Raw genomic sequence first — 22,464 nt, 5'->3', positions numbered from 1 at the left:
GTTGTTGATGCGTTCTAGATATAATGGCTTTTGTGCCTCCATCCAGTGTATCCTGAGAATATATTCCTTCTAAATTACGTTTAAAAAAATTGTTTAAAGATCTTGTTTGTTCTGTGCAGAAAAGTTAACTCAACATTCATATTTTCAAGAAAATTATAAGCATTGTTTCTTACATGTATTTTTTACACAGCACAAAAATATATCCAAAATAATCTGTGTTATAGTACTCATATTTTTTGTAACTCCATGGGTTGGATCATATTTACTACATCTGTGAGTAGATGGGACCCTCCCCTACCTTCCTGGAAGTTGGGTTTAGCTGCCATGGCAGCACTGTTCTTTACTCTCTCCTGCTATCCTTCGATCTCACCAGGGAATGCCTCAAGGTTGAGGGCCCTTGCATGAGCAGGGGATAGGCCAGGGGTAGGAGGAGATACAGGTTGCAAATACAGGTTGTATAGTACCTCCACCTACAATGCAAATCTACTTGTAAATTGTTAAAGGCTAAAGCTGTTTTAAGCTTTCCTGCAGATCCCTGCACTTTGCACTATCTCCTTATGAAGAGTTTTCTAGTCACATTTACAGACTGGGGAGTCCTAACAGCATGTCTTAAATATAGCTCACACCTGTTGGGCAACTAGTGGGGGAAGAAGCCTTCAGAACCAATGTGCAAGTACAGAGTACTTGTGTTGATGGCACTGTGCCTGTGTTAGATCCCATGAGGTATAGAAGCCACAGATGTTTCTTGGGGGACAAAAGCAGAAATATACTCACTCCAATTTGGAATGATCTGGGGAAATTCTGAGTTTTCCTTTCCTCTTTCCTTCATGAGTTTTTCCATGGGAGAGGATGATCTGGCCTATGTTGCAATTGGGACCATTAGTTGCCTTGTCATATTATGACTATATGGTATATATAAAGGTAAGGCTACCTTTTATTTTTAGTAAAAGTCATGGGCAGGTCATGGGCAGTAAACAAAAATTCATGGCCCGTGGCCTGTCCATGACTTTTACTATATACCCCTGATCAAAACTTGGGTGGCGGGGACTGCCCCGGGGGTGCTGCAGGTGCTGGGAGAGGGCGGCCGGGTACTGGGGGAATTGAGGGGTAGGGCAGACAGCGGCTTGCGGCCCGGGGCCCCCGCTGGTGCCGAGGGGGGTTGGTGGGGCCAACAGGCTCCCTTCTGGGCTCCATGCCTCCCTCCCCTGAGCAGCAGCAAAGTTTGGTTGTGGGAGGGGGCAGGGAGTGGGGCATAGGACAGGGTGAGGCGGGCTCTTGGGTGGCACTTACCTGGGGGGCTCCCCAGAATCAGCAACATCCCCCTTGCTCAGCTGCTAGGGGGAGGCGTGGCCAGGCAGCTCTGCGCAATGTCTCTGCCCAGAGTGCTGGCTTTGCAGCTCCCATTGGCCGGGAACCACGGCCAATGGGAGCTGCGGGGGCAGTGCCTGCAGACCCAGGTGCCTGCAGAGTCCCTCTCTGAGTTCAGTGGTTTTATAGTCCTTTCTTATTTTTCAAATGTTTCTCTTTTTGTGTGTGGAAAAGCCACACATACAAGGGAAGGTGACTGAGAACTATACAGAAGAAATAGAGCAACCGAGTATGCACAAAGTAAACAAAGTGGGAAAAAATAGAGCAAAATCCCTTTTTCTAATCTTTCTGTTCTAATAATAATTTTAGGTATTGTTCTTTGAATGGCTTTTGCACATTTCCACTCTTGTGTTGTGCAAACAGTGCATTTGGACTGTCTAGGCGGCGGCATTGACACAGCCAAAGAGTGGGAATGTGCAGAGTTCATCTCAAACACTGGTTACTGGTGAGTAACCTTTATTTTTAACAATAGTTAAGGTACATATTTCTCAGGTAGAAGTGAGATTGTATGAGGTCCTTTTAAGTTGATGGTTTCCCTTTCAAAATGTGTGTATTGTGCTGAAAGTCATATACAATAATAAATGTAAGTAAGAGACTATTTTTACCTATGAATTAAAGTGACATAATGAGACTGCTATAAATATAACGTTTGGGCTCAGTTCTGCAGAGTTCTCAATGGGACCACTCATGTGAGTAAAGTTACTACTTATGTGTTTGCAGCCAAGTTAGTAGAATATTTACTGCATTTTGCATGAGGATTTTTCTTTGTTCTCTAGCTTATTCTATTCAGGGGCAGAATGTTCAGATGATCAGTCCCTCAAGTGAGTCTCATCAGCAAGTTGTAGCAGTAGGGCAACCGCTAGCTCTCCAGCCGCAGGGAACAGTAATGGTAAAGTACAATTTCTAAGTAACTTTTTTCTGTTGAATTGCATCCTTTTTCTGTATCTGATTCTCTCTCAATCCCTTTTTTCCTATGTGATTCCTTACTACTACAGTGAACTGAACCTACTCATTGTGACTAGCTGGAACTCTCTTGTGTATTTTCTTGTAGAAGAGATAATGGATAATCTTGTATTGTAATAAGAGGCCCATTTACTTAAAGTAGCCTCCTAATTTTTTCATAGTTGGGAGAACCTGTGGACATGAAAGATCTGTTATCATGTAAGAGGTGTCCACTGTGGCTCTTTATGTACTTGAATGACCCGTTATCATGACTAAGAATGTCAGTAATGGGTACCCTTTGTCCTGCTCAACTATGGTTTAAAAACGGCTAACGTAGTCAGGGTCATATGATTGAACATCATTTTTAAAAAAATGTCGGACATCTGGAGAAACAAAGTGTCTAATTTCTGGAAATAAAACTGAAAATAATTTGACTCTGTTTACACTGTCAAGCTATTCCCAACCTTTATTCAGTTGGGAATTGGGGGACCAGTTGTTGAAAGCTGTTGAGTTACTTCCCTGGTATGGATGCATCACAAAAGTGCAGGTTTTTAATTTAATAGATCATTAAATATTTTTTAAGATTAGTGATTTTACTAGCAACACCATTGATTTCTCATAATACATAAGTCTAACAATGTAACATGTTCTGTCTAGCTGACTTCAAAAAATATCCAGTGTATGAGGACATTACTTAACTTGGCTCACTGCCATGGAGCAGTTCTTGGTACATCATGGCAACTTGTCTTGGCTACTCTACAGGTATGGTGTAGGTAATGCATGTATTGCTTTTTGATTTGTTTCTTATAATTCGGGGTGGGTTATGATTTCTAAGATGTGGGCATTATTGATTTGAACATGGCAACATAAGCTTAGATTGTATTTTACTCATTATATGCTCTAATGTCCATAAAGGAGTGTTCTAGCACTGTCCTCTAAACTTAGTTTGTTGTATCTGTCTGAGAGAGCAGGTGCAGGCTGATTGTTCGCTAAAAGAGTAGAAGTGTTAGCTTCTTCTCACAAAGTGATGAGGTTTTTCTCATGGGACTCAGAAAAATATGTAGAGATCAGATATCTCCAAATATACAAATATAGTATTTTATATTCATCTATCTGTATAATTCAGTCAGAAATTCTTCCTTTATATTTCAGCATCTCGTATGGATTTTGGGTTTAAAGCCTGGCATTGGAGGTGCCTTAAAACCCGGGAGAGCTGTAGAAGGACCCAGCACAGTAAGCATAATTGTTCATTCTGTAATATGATGATTGTGCAATACTTTCTCTTGCAATCTACAAAATACATTTCTCTGTCCCTTAGGTTCTAACTACAGCAGTTATGACTGATTTACCAGTTATATCCAACATACTTTCAAGACTATTTGAAAGCTCACAGTAAGAGACCTTTTCTTATGATCTAAGTATTTGTTTGTATCAGCTGTGACAGTGTTTTGATAGCTGGTATTTTTCAGGTTCCTTGATGACGTGTCTTTACATCATTTAATAAATGCCCTTTGTTCCTTGTCTCTGGAAGCCATGGAAATGGCCTATGGAAATAACAAGGTATGGAACGCTTCGTTATTACTTTTCAGATATGTATGTGTAAGACAGGCGTCAGACTCATGTTTGTTCTTAAGCTAGATCACTGTTCTTTAATATCGAAATAAGCTAATGCTACATATGATATGATCATAAAATTAACACATTTTTAAGACAAGGAATTTTCTGGTTATTAATGATTGGCAGTGCTACTAAATCTTCTCTGAACACTTATGTAGTATTTTTATCACGTTTTCTAACATTAAGCAATGTCGGGCATTTCCATGAATAATCAGGTTGTAGATGGATGAGTTTTTAAAAGCTTTGAAGATTTCAGAAAAGCTAGAATGTTTTGAATGATACAGTATGCTCTGGGATATATTAAAATCTTCCATTTCAACCAATATCTTCTAAAACTTTTTAAAACAAGTTTGACAGTTTTGGTTTAAACCAAAAAAAAAAAACACATCACTACGTGGGAGTCCTGGGGAGAGAAGTGGAACAACTTTCTGAGCCCTCTACCCTCCAGAGATATTTAAGGAGCTTTAGGGGCGAGGATTTCCCTTGAGGGGTGTAGTATTGGGTGGTGTGTTGCTTGTTCTCTTGCTTTGGTGATAGCGTCTTCAGGAGAGAAGTAAATAGAAAAATGAGTAAATGCTTTTTGATTCATTATGTACTAAAATTATAAAACTGGGAGAGGGAACTTCAAAATGCAAAGAAAGGAAATTGAGTTAAAATAGTTTGGATTTAAGATCAACTAAAAATGAGAACAAGGAATCTCACATTAAGGGGAAATAGTAGAGTGCACTCTGCAACATAGTAAAATAGCTGCCACATTATAATTATGTGGTGGTAGTTAATTTTTTTTATAGTTGAGCATAAAATGCTACTGTGTTGTACACAGATCAAATGAATGGGAGATGGATCACATCTCTTCAGGAACTTACAATTTTGATCCTAAATCTAGGATAACAGTAATATGAGCTTTGCGAAATATTTAGATAAAATAATCTGTACTGTTGGCTTTTATATATTTCTAATTTAAGTCTGTTATGGTGGAACAGAGATCCGATTCTTTTGTTAGTAAAGTGTGTTCAGATTTTCTGTTGGGAAGGATAGCATTAAAATACAATATTATGCCAGAGAGAGAGCTTTGGGAGGGATTTTAATACTCCTGCTACTCAAGCAAACTCAGTGAAAAAAGGAAAAAACTGTTATCAAAAGGGAGTGTTTGTCTCTTTTCCTATCCTCTTGTGGCTGGTAATAGCATAGAGTTGATGCATCTGTGGAAACCTCCCAGTCCCATTTAACTGCAGTGTGAGGTCTGTGACTTCCATAAATTGTCAAATACAATGACTGTAATGAGTGGGGAAATCTTACCAGTAAATCAAAAGAAGGGGAACATTTCTAAAATTATACTAAGTACTTTTAATCATGTGTTTTAATTCCATTTTACTTAGGAACCATCTCTTTTTGCTGTTGCTAAACTGTTGGAAACGGGACTGGTTAACATGCATAGGATTGAGATTCTGTGGAGACCTCTGACTGGTCACCTCCTAGAGGTAACTGATTTGTCTTGTCATAAATACTATATATTGCTTTTAGTAAAATCTTGCTAATAGCTATCTTTCTGCAAGGACTTAACTAAAAGGTAAAAAGAAACATCAATATTCTAAATAAAAAGAAAAGGAGTACTTGTGGCACCTTAGAGACTAACCAATTTATTTGAGCATAAGCTTTCGTGAGCTACGGCTCACTTCGTAGCTCACGAAAGCTTATGCTCAAATAAATTGGTTAGTCTCTAAGGTGCCACAAGTACTCCTTTTCTTTTTGCGAATACAGACTAACACGGCTGTTACTCTGAAATATTCTAAATGTAACTTTTGATCAGTCTTCTTAATTTTAGCTTGTCTGGCTTCCTGTTTCTGGAATTGGTGTATATCTCATTTACCTTTAAAGCTGTTATTGGAATTTTGTTTATTTTTTTCTCTACACTGTTAAATATCTGCCTTTATACATTTTAAGCATGTTAAGATAAAGCAAAATGGTTTTTAGTTTACCATTTTTATATACTACTTCCACTGCAGAGAAGTTTAATTCTGGATTCATGTAGCCTATTGGGTAGTTAATGCTCTCAAAATGAAGTTGAGCACATTCCCCTGAGATATTAAAGCAATAACCACTCTTCTGGGTTGGCTCTCTTCAGCGTAATCCCTGGGATTCAGCTCATCTCCAGAGCCTCTGATCTTCCTCTGTGAGGAAGAATGAGGGTACCTTAGTCTGCAAAGACTTAAGACAAAAGACCCTTTTTCCTACAGGTCAGCTCAGTGTATCAGCCATCTCCTGGGTCTCTTACTTATGTTTTCTTCCAGCAGCTGATCTCTTACAGGCTCTTGCCCATGCGGGACAGCAGTCACAACTTGAAATGAAATGACAAATTTCACTTATAAACAAACGTTCTTTTAAAGTGATGCCTTAATCCTTATTAACCTAAAATTGGACCTCCAGGATGTTATGAGAAAGATGGATAACATATAGTGAACACCCTGCCAGACTTCCACTGAGGGGGGAAAAAGTCCTTCCTGATCCCAAAAACTGGCAATTTGGTCCAATTTCCCCCTCCACCCAGCATCTGCGAAACATAGTTGGAACTATACTTCAGTGGTATGTGGCAAGGAGAGCAGGAGCAATACTAGCAGGATGGCTGCTGTGTGCCTGGGATGAGAGCCCTGAAAATCCACGGATATCTGCTTTATATCCATGGACCATTTCTGTGAATGTGGAGCCCAACTGAGAAGCCATGGCAGACCCTCCACCTGCCGGAGCAGGGGGAGCACTGAGAGCAGCCACGGCTGTATGCTTGCCCCATAGGCTCCCCGCACAGCTGAGGGTAGGTGGAGGGTCTGTGACTCTGCGTGGGCTCCCCACAGCTGCCCACGCAGCTCTCCCCAACCAGGCTCCGGCTGGGGGGTTGCCTAGGAGCCTCAGCGTGGCCCCCTGCGTAGAGCCCTGCAAATACGCGGATCTGCAGATAATTTTTGTGGATCGTGGATTGGATGCGGATACACATTTGTGTATCTGTGCCGGGCTCTACGTGGGATGTTTTATATATAGCTGGGGTTAAAGGGCATGAGAGCCACCCTTCAAGCTTGGCTAGTGAGTGGTAGACATGGGTGGTGGAGACACTTCTCCCCACTATCACGTCCCCTGAATAGTTGAACCTGCCCTTGCCTTTCTCAATCTTCTCTTGACACAGGCATTGCCTATCCCTGACAGTCTCATACAGCCCCGTCCCCACTGAGAAGGGGTTGGCACAGCATTGTCTTTACAAGTCACTGAAAGCTCAAAACAGTTGTTTCTTTAGACTGTGACAGATATATCAAGTATGAAAGCATGGAGAACTGCTCATGGTATGTTTGCACAGCTTTGCAGAAGATGGTATGCATTTGTAATATTTTAATTTCTCTGAACTACAAATAGCAATTAATGAACATTTAGAATTGGGCAATCTTGATGTGAGCTACATCAAGAAACAAAGGCAAGTCAGTTTTGAGAGGCCAGTGAAAATTTAGTGTCTCATTGATTTATGGCATTATACCTATCTTTTTCTCAAGGGTTTGAAAGAAGAATGGAGTGTCGTCTTCACGTTATATTTCCTAACATTTGTACAATAATTTTATGGTTATTTAAATGTGTATTTCTATATATGACAAACCAAACACAGACATACATACGCACACACACGCTGGCTTTTATTGGTTACTTCCATACTGTTACATTCAGGAATTTTTTTTGCTATACTAAAAAATAGATAGTGAACCTGGGTATTTGTTTCACAACAGCTCAAGGCCAAGTTAAATGAAAATGAGTTACAGGCACACCTTCTAGAGCAGAATTTAGTTCTTTGTGTCAAGCCATTTTTAAGCTACCAATAATTAAATTAGAATTATATGTATTGCCTTTTCACTTAATTTGTGAAACTATATTTTGAGCTGCCTTGATTTTCACATTGTTTACTTCTGCCTCTCTCCCTATTGCTTCCTCTTGTTTCCTTATTCAGAAGGTAAGCTTTTCCTACAGATATATTGTCCTTCAGCATTATTAAACTTAGTCTTAACTTTTGAGGCCCTTACCACCTAATTGATTGACAGAAGCAGGTTGTATTGAGAAATACAGGAAAAAATAGTGAAATACAGAGGTTTCAGCTGTTTCTTATTCTTGTAAATTAATATTTGATTAATATAATTATTTTAAAAACACTACATAGTTTATATATCCAGTTTGAATTGTGAAAATTTACAAATCATCTTGGTTTAAATGAATGTAGCTTTAAATAAGGCTATGCTGTATCTTCAGGTCTGCCAGCATCCAAACTCCAGAATGAGAGAATGGGGTGCAGAAGCGTTAACCTCTCTCATTAAAGCGGGGCTGACATTTAACCATGACCCTCCATTATCACAAAATCAGGTAAAGTAAGTTTTTGTGAAATGATGCTTTCCTTTTCTGGAATTCATAATAAACATGAAATCAGAGTCTTTCCTAGAGGTAATTCAACAAACAGGTGGCATTCACAAAGCAGTTTTACTATTGAGTTTATAAGTACTGCAGATGGAACTTTGTGTGTTAGGTACAGAGATCATGCATTCTGATCAGCTACAGCCTTATTCCCTTCACACATGGAGAATAAAGAATGACGTTGCTAACTCACTGTGTTCATATAGTAGAACAAAACGTGCGCCACCCTCATGAGTACAAAACAGTTCTAAAACGGTTAGAGGAATATAGAAAATTTTAACAGAAGGCACAGAATTACAAGATAGATTCTTTTGGTGTATAAATTGTATCTTTATCCTTTCTCTCTATAGAAAGCCATTATATGAGAGAGAGAGAGAGAGAGAGAGTTAGCTGATTTTTTCCTACACATGCTTTGGCTTTTTCTCTTCAGCTGTTTTTTTAATTTTTTGTCTCTTATTCATTTTTTGGTGTTTAATTTAAAAAAGAATATCCCTTTTCTGTTATCTTACTCTGCCCCTATAATTTTTTTTATTCTTTGGCAATATATATTTTCTGACTTAAATTTTAGGTCTCTTTTTTAGAAGTGTAATAAAACTAGGTTCTTTCAAATACTACCTTTTATTTAATAAATTTTACTTCAATGCAGATTTCTTTTCCTACTGCTAATTTGATTCTATTTATCCTTTGCATCTTTTAGGCAAGATTTTCTACTTAAATCTGGCCGCTAGGCACTACTCAGTTTAGGAAACAGATTCTTAAAGTGACTGACCAGCTGAGAAAAACCACCGTGGGGGAGGAAACTTTCAGCCAGCGGAAGTCTGGCAGAGCTGGTCTCATTCACCCTAACCTAGGGAAATTGCCAAAGGCAGGATGCAGCCATGTTACTTTGGTCCTTCATTGGTGTATGCTGGAGCTAGCACAGACTAGACCACAGAATCAGAGTGCTGCTAGACAGTGGCTGAATGCACTGAGGGAATCAAGTCCTTCACGTGGAGTCAGACCAGCAAGGCCTGAGATAAAAGTTCAGTGTTTTTTGACAGAGGACTAAGTTCTGGTGAGACCTGTAATCTTCTGGTCATTTGACATTTGAAATGGAAAATTATATCACCAGAACAATAGCAACTGGAGGGGTGAGGGAGTGAGAGAACCTGGATTTGTGCAGGAAATGGCCTAACTTCATTATCATGCACATTGTGTAAAGAGTTGTCACTTTGGATGGGCTATCACCAGCAGGAGAGTGAATTTGTGTGGGGGGTGGAGGGTGAGAAAACCTGGATTTGTGCTGGAAATGGCCTAACCTGTTGCTCACTTTAGATAAGCTATTACCAGCAGGACAGTGGGGTGGGAGGAGGTATTGTTTCATATTCTCTGTGTATATATAAAGTCTGCTGCAGTTTCCACGGTATGCATCTGATGAAGTGAGCTGTAGCTCACGAAAGCTCATGCTCAAATAAATTGGTTAGTCTCTAAGGTGCCACAAGTACTCCTTTTCTTTTTGCGAATACAGACTAACACGGCTGTTACTCTGAAACCTGTTGAAAGGAGAAATTTTAAGTTCACTCAATGTATATTTGTCTAAAAATTAAAGTAATGCATATGTTGGGCATAGATGGCTATGACATAACAAATGAAACATGGAGGAACGTAAAAGTATTGTTTTTTGTTTCAATTTGATATGGACTGTTCCATTTAGGGTAAAATGTTTTGGAGGGTTTTTTTTTAATTGGGGGGGGGGTAGTTTGAGAAATAAAAGCGTTTAGGACTTTGGCATGGAATGTCTCTTTCTGATCCTCTGCCCTTCTCTTTTAAGTCCTCCTTTCTCCTTTCCATTGCATTTAAAGTTGACTCAGTAGTCAATATTAACTACTGCTAATCTGTATCACTTTCCTTTTCATTTGAAAAACTGCACTGTGGAAAAAACCGTTAATTATGATTTTCGTGGTAAAAAATTAAAGATCTGTCAACCATGAAAAATAAATGAAAGCCTGTATCATCTCATGCCTCTTAATATTATAATAATAATAATACTAATAAAAAATAATGCTTAGCACTTTTATAAAGATTCATAAGCCCTGCACAAAATAATAGTTAATCTTCAAAACACTTCTGTGAAAGATTACAGTTTAAAGATTCCATCCTCTCAGCATTCATTACATGATTACAAGATTAGCTCTGGGAGTTACCAGGCAAAGAGTTATAGTGAGGTACATCAATCCCCACACGGGGAATTTTCCAATCCTGTAGTGCAAGTGGTACAGTCCACTGGTGTTATCCACTGTCAGTTCCTTTTGGTGTAAAAGGATGAAACATTTACTTATGCACTTTCATATCGGCAAAAATGCGTGATCTCAAAAGTAAAAACCTCCAAACTTTCAAGAGAGGCAGGTGTGTGGTCTATGTGGAGAATAACAGTTCTGTGAGAGAACTTCAAAGGACCAGAATTACAAAGTAACTAATTTTCCCTACTCTGAAGATACCATCATCACACTGACTGTTGAGGGGAGCAGTGGCTGACCCACTAACACAAGTAGAATTTGAATATACCACCTGTTCTGTGGGGTGTAAGGATGCATGTATAGAATAATAAAATCATAGAACTGGAAGGGACCTCTAGAGGTCATCTAGTCCAGTCCCCTACACTCAAGGCAGTACTAAGTATTATCTAGACCACCCCTGACAGATGTTTGTCCAACCTGCTCTTAAAAATCCCCAATGTTGGAAATCCCACAACCTCCATAGGTAATTTATTCCAGTGCTTAACCACTCTGAAAGTTAGGAAGTTTTTCCTAATGTCCAACCTAAACCGCCCTTGCTGCAATTTAAGCCCATTGCTTCTTGTCCTAGTCTCAGAGGTTAAGAAGAACAATTTTTCTCCCTTCTCCTTGTAACAACCTTTTATGTACTTGAAAACTGTTATCATGTCCCCTCTCAGTTTTCTCTTCTCCAGACTAAACAAACCCAGTTTTTTCAATCTTCCCTCATAGGTCATGTTTTCTAGACCTGTAATTATATTTGTTGCTCTTCTCTGGACTTTCTCCAATTTGTCCACATCTTTCCAGTTGAGGCCTAATCAGCACAGAGTAGAGCAGAATTACTTCTTGTGTCTTGCTTACAATGCTCCTGCTAATACATCCCAGAATGATGTTTGCTTTTTTTGCAACAGCGTTACACTGTTTGACTCATATTAATCTTGTGATCTTCTATGACCCTCAGATCCCTTTCCGCAGTACTCGTATCTAGGCGGTCATTTCCCATTTTGTATGTGTGCAACTGATTGTTCCTTCCTAAGTGGAGTACTTTGTATTTGTCCTTACTGAATTTCATCCTATATACTTCAGACCATTTCTCCAGTTTGTCCAGATAATTTTGAATTCTAATCCTATCCTCCAAAGCACTTGCAACCCCTCCCAGCTTGGTATTGTCCGCAAACTTTATAAGTGTACTCTCTATGCCATTATATAAATAATTGATGAAGATATTGATGAATAATTGATGAAGATATTGAACAGGATCAGAACCAGAACTGATCCCTGCGGGACCCCACTTGTTATGCCCTTCCAGCATGACTGTGAACCACTGCTGACTACTCTCTGGGAACGATTGAGTGCTTGCATAGAGGTATATTGTCCTCCAAGGATCCTTGGTTATGGAAGTTCCCAACCAGTTTCACACTGGCGTGAAACTCATGAATGAGACTCTTGTGAAATTGTTGTCCAAGAAGCAAAATTACAAGGAATGTGATTTTTCTTAATCCCAGTTTATAGATGAGTAAACTGAGATAGAGTGGTTAAATGAGTTGCTCAGGGTCACACAATAAGTCATTGCACGAGCTTGAGTTAGAATGTAAGAGTTCCTGATTCTTGGCCATGAGCTCCCAAAACCTGTCAAAGCCCAAGTGTTTGATACTATGTGAAACAAAGACCCAAAAAGGAGGGATAGATGGTATAAAGGTTGAAAGAATCTGGAAAAAAAATCTTCAGCTGTATCTTCAATTTAATAACCTAGCATGTCTTCGCAGTTATCAAGATGACAATTCCATTTACACTGCACAAAGTTTCTGTGTAGCTGAAATACATTTGAGTCTAAAAGGGTAACCCTCATAATGGTGAATAGTTGAGAGAGATGCATCTTGATCAATCTCTTTGTTCATGTTTGATGCTTATTTTTAAATAATACTTTGCAATCTTTTAATATACTTTTACATTTTCAGAGTTTAAACTTCACCTGCAAGATTTAAAACTGTCTCCAAATTTGTTGGGAAATATAATATCTTAAGGAGGGAAGGGAAAAAACATTAAAATGATTTTCAAAAGAAGTTAGGTGCCCAGCCTCCCACTGAGGGCTTTTAGGCACTTTTGAAAATCCCACTTTAAAAAATGCAGATTTGTACTGTGTGGCTTCATAAGGATGCATTATAATCTGTTTATTAGTTATTACTCCCCTTGCTGTTTTCTCTATTTATTTTTAGAGGCTGCAGTTGCTTTTGCTAAATCCACTGAAGGAACTGTCAAACATTATTCATCCTGATATCAGGCTCAAACAACTGGAGTGTGTATTACAGATTTTGCAGAGTCAAGGTGACAGTCTGGGACCTGGCTGGCCATTAATCCTCGGTGTCATGGGAGCAATCAGAAGTGATCAAGGGTAAGTGGTTGATATAAACCTGATATAGATAAGAAGAGCAGAGAACTCACCATTTACGAATATTCATAATTTTTTTTAGTTATTTCTGTGTTCTAAATAGCTGGACTCCACAGAAAAGGAGCTTTGCCTAAAGGTACAGATGGTCAGCTTTCTACTGAATTAATCTTTCAAAAGACTGAAAAAATTCACTTGAAAATCTGCAGATCTGTACTGACAATACCATTAGTATATATGTTATGGAAAGGCTGGGGCTTTGAAAGATGTGTTTGTTAGAGAGGGACTTATGCAGGGTATGTTACTGTTTTATATTACTGTGGAATTAAATACATTTTGATACTAATGGTGAATTTTGACAGTAAAAATACTGATGAATGACAAGAGTAACTTCACAGATAAATTTTACATTAAACCTGGCAGATTATTAGAGGCAGAATAAACCCATGCCATGCTTTTGTTTGTAATATTTTAGGAGACCAAGTCCCACAAAATAATTAAGTGATTCACAAGAGAAATTTGGAGGCCTTTTCCACTAGCTTATGAAAATACATGCAACAATAAAGAAAAAGGCCTGAGATGATTTCCGTTCCTAAATATCTTCATTACAGATGTCCTTCCTTTTATTCTCTCAATCAAGATAGAACTTACTTTATAATATCCCTGCTCTGTATATGCACCCTGTTGGAAGATTAGAAATATTAGCAACTAAACTCAGAAAATGTTTAATGGTTTCTCCCTCTGGGCCATAGAGCAATCGCTACATAGTGTTGATCTTAATTTATTTTAATAATCTCTGTTTAGAAGCCTAAAAAACAAGCAGAGAGGTCAAGAAATAAGCCACACTTTTAATACAGAGAATTTAAGTCAGGTGCTTATTTACTCTTTCTCATAGTGCAAGAGCAAGAGGCTAAAAATGTAAAATCATTAAAAGGAAATACTCTTACAGAATGCATAATTTAACATGCAGAACTCATTTCTTCACAATATCATTCAGATCAAGAACTTAATAGAAAAATATTAGATGTTTAGTTATTCTCATTATTTTTATAAGATAAACTACATAAGAGAAAATATTTGCAAAGGATATAAACCCTCATGCTGTAAGGCATAAACCAACCACTGACTGACAGGGATTAGGGGAAAAACCTTCCTTTATAGACAAATTATCCCATAATTGTCCATTATGGGGTTTCTTGTGCATTCTTCTGAAGCATTTGGTATGGGAGCATTGCCATTGCGGGAGACACAAAAATATGGTTCAGTAATTTGATCCAATATTGAAATTACAAAAGAAAATTAGTTCTTCTTCGAATGCTTGCTCATGTCCATTCCATTCTATGTGTGTGCGTGCCCATGTGCACAGTAGTTAGAGATTTTTGCCTTAGCAGTATCCGGATGGTCGTGCTGTGCTCATGCATTGGTATTAGACGCTGCTGACCCTATACTGTCTCAGTTCCTCCTTACCACTTGGGACAGTTGGTCAGAGCTCCTTGTCTTGCATCGGCAAAGAGCATTAGCAGTTCTTCACAGCCCATTGTGTGTCTTCTTTGTATATAGTTTGTAGGTACTTAGTAAGCCATTAAGTTAAATGTTAGTTTAGTTTGTAGGTAGAGTCCCAGCTGGGACTTTGCCCCTGAGCGGGACATGCCCCTTTCTCCCGGCTTCAAACCATGCTTGTCATGCAACAGGCTGATGCCTTGTAGTGACCCCCTTGCCAGCAGTTTGAAGTGGTTAAGGGGGTCCCATAGAAAGGACAAGTGCAGAATCTGTAAGAGCTTTTGCCCCAGAATGCAGAAGGAGTGGGATATCCACTAGTGGGCTCTCCTCATGGAGCCTGCATTTAGTCCTGTGTTGGAGCCATCCCACTAGGATCCCACACCACGCACCTCAGCATCGGTGTGGAGCGCACTGCTGGCACCGTTCCCCCTCTCCAGTACCGAAGAAGCAGGAAAAGAAGAAGGGCCCCCTGGCACTGGAGGGGAAAGGGGCTTCAGGCAAAGTTCATATGTCAGACCATGTGCCCATCACGGGGGTACCACTGAGGTCAGACCCCCCCAAGCTTGGCCCGGGATCTGACTCCCAGGAGCAACAGGGGACCCCAGCTTCTCCTCAGGCCCTCATTGCCCGAAGTGGCCCTGGCAGCTAAAGAGGAAGTTGGCTGACCGGTACTGCAGAGACTGTGCCTGACGCCAGACTTGGTAAGGCCCCAGCACCTAAGGGCAAGCCAATCATGGAACCGGCCCATAGGGCAGTGGTGCACCCTTGGTCCCCAGACCGCAGGTGTAAATCGCCATCTCTGCAGCCTAGGACCCTGGCACCACACACTCCCCTACGAGACATGGGACACCAGAGTCTAGGCACCAGTCCCCCTACCACCGATACCAGCAAGCTTCCCATGAAAGATCACTGTGGTGCAGGTCATGCTTGCCCAGATGGTCTCCCAGATGTCAGTCCCAACTGGGGCGGGATTGCTCCCTGTCACGGCACCAGTCTCCATCCCCCCGGTACCGCTTGTCGGGCAGTCACCGATCCTCGCCTCACCGGTTGCCGACCAGTGTCAGTCAGCAGACTCAGGCCTTGACAGTTCTGCCCTGGTCACCAGAAGGGCAATGGTCGGACTCAGACCAAGAGTTCAGCCCCCCTCCAAGGAGGGGTAATTCACCACCGAGCCGCAAAGCCGGCGTGGCACCTGCAGAGACGGCATGGCAGCGGGGAAAGTGGCCTGCTCGGTGGCCATACTGGAACCCGTGGGCTGTGTCCGTGATGCTGGTCTCATATTCCTACCATCCTCCTTGGTGGACTTGGACAAACAGCCCCCAGTACTGCAGTCCATGGAGTCGGGGTACGGTACCGAATCTGACATGAAGGCAGCGCATCGAACTGCAGCACCTAAGGAGCCATTCCCAGAGAAGGAAGGGGAATCCGCCCCTCCCCCAGCAGTGCACTTGTCGTTGTCATCTCTGGACAAAACAGTGGCGGGTCCCTCCCAAACGGGTAGGCGCTCCCCACCCTCCCATGGCCTGGGTCACGCTGCCTGTCCACCCAAAGGTCCTTAAGATTGCCAAATCACTGTGGCTGTCCCCATCTTCAATTCTGCCTGCTCCTAAGAAGGTGGAAAAGAAGTATTACCTCCCTGTGAAAGGGTTTGAATATCTGTATGTGCACCCTCCAGCAGCATCACTGATCATGTCTGCCATTAATGAAACGGACAGGCAGGGCCAAGTCAGTGGCACGCCAAAAAACAGACTCCAAGAGACTGATCAAAGCTCTGGCTGGGGTAATTTAGGTGGTGTTGGTCCTGCTTTGAGCTGGGGGCTGGACTAGGTGACCACCTAAGGTCTCTTCCAACCCTAATCTTGTATGGACTTACTTGGCAGAAAGGTTTATTTGGCAAGCCTGCAATTTCGGATGTCTAACCACTAGACCCTGTTAAGCAGGTACAATTTTAACCTGTGGGACTCCCTTAAAAAATTCAAGGAGGCCCTCCCACAGGACCAAGCTCAGGAGTTCACCACTTTAGTGGATGAAGGCACAGTGGTGGCAAGGGGGGCCTGGGATGCTACTGACTCAGTGGCCAGGGTGGTCACCTCTGTGTTGGCCATGAGGTGCAGCTCCTGGTTGCAGTGCTCCAGGTTATCCCAGGAGATGCAGGCCGCTATACAGGACCTCCCATTTGAGGGGAATGGGCTCTTCTCCAAGCTCACGGTCTTGAAACTCCATGGCCTTGAAGACTCCCATGCCACCCTCCTCTCCTTGGGCCTTCATACTCCTTAGCAGTCCAGGAAACCGTTCTGCCCTCCGCCTTCATGGTCTAGGTGCTCGGGACTCCCCAGCTGAGCACCTACAGGAGAAAGGATAGAGACAAGGGGTCTAAGCGGCGACACACATCATATTCCCATTCATCTTCTCAGCCTGGCCCTTCCAGGAACCAAGGAGGCCAGAGGCAGTCATGTTGAGGTTGTGCTCGAGGACGACACCCCGGTCACCTCCCAGGGTCTACGGTTTCCTCTACTGCCTCTGCCCTTTCTGGTCAGCCTGGTCTCCGCTGACCTTGTACTGTTGGGTGTTCAAAGTAATATTCTCAGGTTACACCCTGCAGTTTATGGCTGACCCTCCTTTCCACCCACCTTTCCCATCCCTCTTCATGGACCCTTCTCACGAGCAACTCCTAGTCCAAGAGACCCTCCTGTGCCTGGGGGCAGTGGAGGAAGTCCCTCGAGACATGAAAGGAAAAGGGGTTTTACTCCCGCTGCTTCCTAATCCCGAAAGCCATAGGGGGCCTCACACCCATTTTGGACTTGCGTCGTCTCAACAAGTCTCTCAAAAAGTTGAAGTTTCTCATGGTCTTCCTGGCCTCCATCATCCCCTACCTGGATCCGGGAGACTGGTACGCTGCCCTCGACCTGAAGGATGCATATTTCCATTTTCCCAGGGCACAGGTGCTTCCTTCATTTTATGCTGGGCCAATGCCATTTCCAGTTCATGCCATTCATTGCCATTCGGTCTCCCATCAGCCCCAAGAGTGTTCAAGAATTGCATAGCACTAGATGCTGCTTACCTAAGGTGCTGGGGTGTTCAAATTTACCCATACCTTGATGATTGGCAAATAAAGGGTTGGTCTCGGGATCCAGTGCGGCAGCATCTCCATTTTGTTTGTTCCACCTGTCACAACCTGAGGCTGTTAATAAATGAGAAAAAATCAACCTCAATTCTGCTACAATACATAGAGTTAATTGGAGTGGTACTCAACTCTACTCAGGCCAGAGCCTTCTTCCCCGCGGCTCAGTTCCAAGCCATGGTGGACCTCATCTTATGAATGCAAGACCATCCTCTTACTACTGCTCACATGTGCCTGCACTTATTGAGGCACATGGTGGCCTGCACATATGTGGTTTGCCATGTGCAGCTTCGCCTCAGCCCCTGCAGATATGGCTGGCGTTGGTCTATGTCCCCAACAGACTCAGCATGGACCATGTGGCCAGGGTCCTGGACCTCATACTGTCGTCACTCACCTGGTGGCAGAGTCCTGCATTGGTGTTGGTGGGAGTTCCCTTTGCGGCTCTGTCCCCATTGGTGACCCTCATCTCTGATGCCTCAGATCTGGGGTGGGAAGCCCACCTGGGCAATGTCAGCATGCAGCATCATTGGTCGAGTCAGGATCACTCCCTACACTTCAACATTAGGGAGCTGACAGTGGTTCTCCTGGCCTACCAAGCCTTCGTACCTCACTTAAAAAGCAGGATGGTCCAGGTCCTGATGGACAATACAGCGGCTATGTTCTATATCAAGCAGGGCGGAGCCACACCACCTGACCTTTGCGAGGAAGCCCTCAAGCTCTGGAACTACTGTGTACAACATGGCATCCATCTTGTAGCCTCACACCTCTCCAGGGCCAGGAACACTTTGGCAGATCACCTCAGTAGGACCTTCTTGTCTCGCTACGAGTGGTCCCTGCACTCAGAAGTGTTCAGCTCCATCTTCCAGAGGTGGGGGACTCCCCAGGTGGACCTGTTCACATCCAGGCAGAACTGGAAATTCCACGTTTTCCTCTCAATTACGGGGATTGACAGAGGTTCCCCATTGGACGTTTTTCTGCTCCAGTGGTTGGGGGCTCTGTTGTTTGCCTTCCCTCCAGTGCAGCTGATTCACATAGTCCTCATGAAAATCAAGCAGAGCGAAAGTGATCCTCATAGTGCCGTTTGGCCACGCCAGCACTGGTTCGTCACACTTCTGGACCGCTCGGTGGCTGCTCTGTTACAGCTGCCGCTCAGGCCAGACCTGCTGTCCCAGAACCACAGCAGTCTTCTGCACCTGAACCTGGTGGCGCTGCACTTGATGGCTTGGCTGCTGCATGGTTAAATGCAGAGGAGCAGGAGTGCTCAGCCACTGTCCAGTAGGTCCTGCTGGGCAGCAGAAAGCCCTCCACCAGAGCAACCTACCTGGCCAAATGGAAGCGGTTCGCTTGTTGGACCTCGGATAAAGGTATTCGGCCTGAGTGGCCTTGCTGCAGTTGATCCTGGACTACCTCCTGCATCTAATTGTCCCTTTCAACTATCAAAGTCCACTTGACCGCTATTTCCGCCTTCCATCCACTGCTCGAGGGTAGGTTGGTTTTTGTCCAGGATATGACTGCCAGGTTCCTCAAGGGCCTTGAGTGTCTGTACCCGCACATCAGGGACCCTATTCCACAATGGGACCTGAATCTTGTGCTGTCACGACTCACGGGACGCCCCTTCGAGCCTCTGGCTTCCTGCTCTCTCCTCCTTCTGTCCTGGAAAGTCACATTCCTAGTTGCAATAACATCTGCCTGCTGGGTCTCTGAGATTAGGGCGCTTACCTCAGAACCACCCTACATGGTCTTCTACAAGACAAGATCCAGCTGCAGCCGCACCTGGCTTTTCTACCCAAGGTGGTCTAGCAGTTTCATACAGGCCACGACATTTTACTTACCTGTCTTTTTTTCCAAAGCCACATAAGTCAGAGGAGGAGTGTAGATTGCATTCCCTAGATGTCAGAAGAGTGCCAGCCTTCTAAATTGAAGGACCAAGCCAATTCGCAAGTCGTTGCAATTGTTCATTGCAGTGGCCGACAGGATGAAAGATCATTCAGTGTCCATTCAAAGAATTTCTTCTTAGATCACTGCCTGCATTCGCTGCTGCTACAATCAGGCAAAGGTGCCACCTCTGGCAATTGTAACTGCCCATTCAACCAAGGCGTAAGCCTCCTCAGCAGTTTTCCTAGTCTGTCCAGTATATCTGTAGGGCAGCCATCTGATTGTTCGTCCACACGTTCTCGTCCCATTATGCACGTACCAGACGTGAAAGTAAGCAGGGAGCCCAGGGCCCTTCAAAGCAGCGCCTAAGCCCCGCTGCCGGAGCCCCAGGGTAGCAGCAGCAGGGTTCCTGCAGTGATTTGAAGGGCCCGGAGCTCCGCAGCGGCCGGAGCCCCGAGCCCTTTAATTCACCCCTGAGGCCCAGGGCTCAGATGCCTCTGCAGCTGGTAGCTCTGGGGTGATTTAAAGGCCCTGGGGCTCCCAGTCACAGCTGGAGCCCTGTGGCCTTTAAATCTTGATTTAAAGGCCCCACCTCTTCCAGTTGAGGCCACGCCCCCCTCAGGAATCAAGTGTAATGGTAAATCCTTTAAGTTACTTTCACCCTGGTACTTACCCAGCAGGCCCGGGAAGATGCTGGCTTCTGTAGAGCAATGTTAGAAGCCACAAGACCGTGAACTCTGAACCCAGCTCCGAGGATACTGTTTGTGAGTCACCTAGAACGGAATTGACATGAGCAAGCACTCGAAGAAGAAAGAACGGTTATCTACCTTTTGTAACTTGTTCTTCGAGATGTGTTGCTCATGTCTGTTCCATTACCCGCCCTCCTACCCCTCAGTCGGAGTTGGAACTGAGAGGGCATAGGATAGTCAGCGCCTAATATACCAACACATGAGCGTGGCACTCAAGGGGATGCTACAGATGACCCTACAGATACTGCTAAGGCAAAAATCTCCGATGACTGTGCATGTGGGTGCACAAACACCTGCAATGGACATGAGCAACGCCTCTCGAAGAACAGCAGTTACAAAAGATAGGTAACTGTTTTTTTTCTTACTTGTAGAGCTTTGTAACTGAAAACAAACATTTTATTCACAGGGCTCAGCCATTATAGAACTGATGCACCTCTATTCAGTCTACACTCTGGACCTTCTCTGAATTTATGTTCTGGATTGAGCCATAATCCAGAATTATATATAATTCTATAATCCAAGCATGGTGAACTCCGGGTCAAATACTAGGGAAGCTCCAGAGTGAAGCTTGAATACAATAGTATATAACCTACGTATAACCTATGTAGGTTATATGTGCTGTGTACTACAGAACTCTTCTATTTGATTTACAGTATTTTCACAATTTACAGTTGAATTTCCAGAGGAACCCTCTGAATATTAAAAGTGGAAATTACAAGATGATTCATTTTCCTTTTCTTAGGAATCCTGTACCAGTCTCTGCCATAAGACAGTTACACACACAATTAGCAATTTCAGATGTCTTTTTACTGGATAACACTCCAAAGATAAACCATTACAGCACAGCAGTTACATCAAACCCTAGCTAGACTAACATCACTAATTAGAGAGTTATTTTCCTTTAAAATGAAGCATATAACACTGGCCTAAACCCTAAAATATATTTCTATTCAAACGTCTCAGAAAATACAGTCATCAGGGCTTCTGACAATCAGAGATAATCTTCTTTCATGTAGTCTCACCATAGGCATAGTGACAATTAGATAAAATAGTTGTACCACATAACCAGTTGTTTCAGTATCCACAAAACAGAGTGCACACACAACTTTTCACTGTAAAATGAAAAGAAAAGTGAAGAAAGGGGGGTTAGTGTTAGACACGCTCTCCTGCTACATCCAGTTGCTTAGCTGCATCCTGCCATTCCTCCTTGGTTTGTTCCTTTCCTGCCACTTTCTGCAGGCCAGTTCAGTCTTGCCACCTAATTTAGGGTTTATTTTGCCAAGGATAAAGATGTATTATAGCATGTTAGCTAGCATGTTCTAGCTGACAAGTTCTAAAACTCCAGTTAGACGAGCAAGTTGTACCTCAGCATGTGAAAGCTGGCAGAGTTGGGGGAGCCTGTGCTTCACTTGGTTTAACAATCGTGCTAAAGTACAACTTGCCTTCTCTGCATTAGAATTTAGAATGTGCTAGCTAATACATTCTTAAGAACAGCAAAACAAAAGTCCACACAAAACCCACAAACATCTTTTTTCCCCAGTTGGGACAAATCCTAGATGTATTTCAAATTTTGCTTGACTCTAGAGCAAGTGTGTAAATCTGATTATCCTTCTATAGTAATGTTGCATCCTGGTGCATAACAATAGAATGATTTGTACCCTCTTAAAAAAAAATAACATGTACCTTATTTCAATTTCCTCAAGGGAGTCCTTAATACGGACTGCATTCCAGTGTCTTCAGTTGGTTGTGACAGACTTCCTACCAACAATGCCATGCACTTGCCTACAAATAGTTGTTGAAGTTGCAGGAAGCTTTGGACTTCACAATCAAGAACTAAACATTAGCCTAACATCAATTGGTTTGCTGGTGAGTTTCATTTGCATTCATAATGGGGATTAGTGTGGCTTTTATTTAATTAATTTTGTTAATGCTAGTTAATGCCTAGACTGTTATCCCGATAAAGGCCAGAAACTGCATGTCATTCTCTCATAAAACTCCCACTGAAGTCAATGTAAATGTAGTGATAAGAATTTATCTTTAAGTAAATTATTATTGTAACAAGCATGATTATGTAAAATGAATGGAGTTGCAGAGATATTATGATTATCAACATTTTTAGTAGAAACATTATAGATTTTAATAATCCTTTTCTGATATTTCAGTTTGTATATTCAGTTTGAGAGCCTAAAAACTGAAGCCTGGAAATAAATATAGTTCTTG

At 42.5% G+C, this 22,464-nt stretch overlaps 1 protein-coding gene across 7 annotated transcripts in view; it reads left to right on the top strand.

The window, feature by feature from the left end:
- MON2 (MON2 regulator of endosome-to-Golgi trafficking) overlaps positions 1 to 22,464 on the top strand; it is a 158,003-nt gene that overhangs the window by 81,611 nt on the left and 53,928 nt on the right. For all 7 annotated transcript variants that reach the window (XR_013347902.1, XM_077833626.1, XM_077833604.1 and 4 more), the window contains 9 exons: positions 2,145 to 2,257; positions 2,968 to 3,072; positions 3,463 to 3,543; positions 3,629 to 3,702; positions 3,780 to 3,870; positions 5,307 to 5,408; positions 8,203 to 8,313; positions 12,830 to 13,005; positions 21,948 to 22,110. Coding sequence is in view for 6 of the 7 variants with exons in the window: in XM_077833626.1 (XP_077689752.1) it covers positions 2,145 to 2,257; positions 2,968 to 3,072; positions 3,463 to 3,543; positions 3,629 to 3,702; positions 3,780 to 3,870; positions 5,307 to 5,408; positions 8,203 to 8,313; positions 12,830 to 13,005; positions 21,948 to 22,110 (1,016 nt within the window). In the remaining variant the exon portion in view is untranslated. The remainder of the gene's footprint in view (positions 1 to 2,144; positions 2,258 to 2,967; positions 3,073 to 3,462; positions 3,544 to 3,628; positions 3,703 to 3,779; positions 3,871 to 5,306; positions 5,409 to 8,202; positions 8,314 to 12,829; positions 13,006 to 21,947; positions 22,111 to 22,464) is intronic.

The sequence above is a fragment of the Eretmochelys imbricata genome, chromosome 1 (genome assembly GCF_965152235.1).
Source record: "Eretmochelys imbricata isolate rEreImb1 chromosome 1, rEreImb1.hap1, whole genome shotgun sequence".
Taxonomy (NCBI): Eukaryota; Metazoa; Chordata; order Testudines; family Cheloniidae; genus Eretmochelys; species Eretmochelys imbricata.
This window is presented reverse-complemented; position numbering and strand designations above follow the sequence as displayed.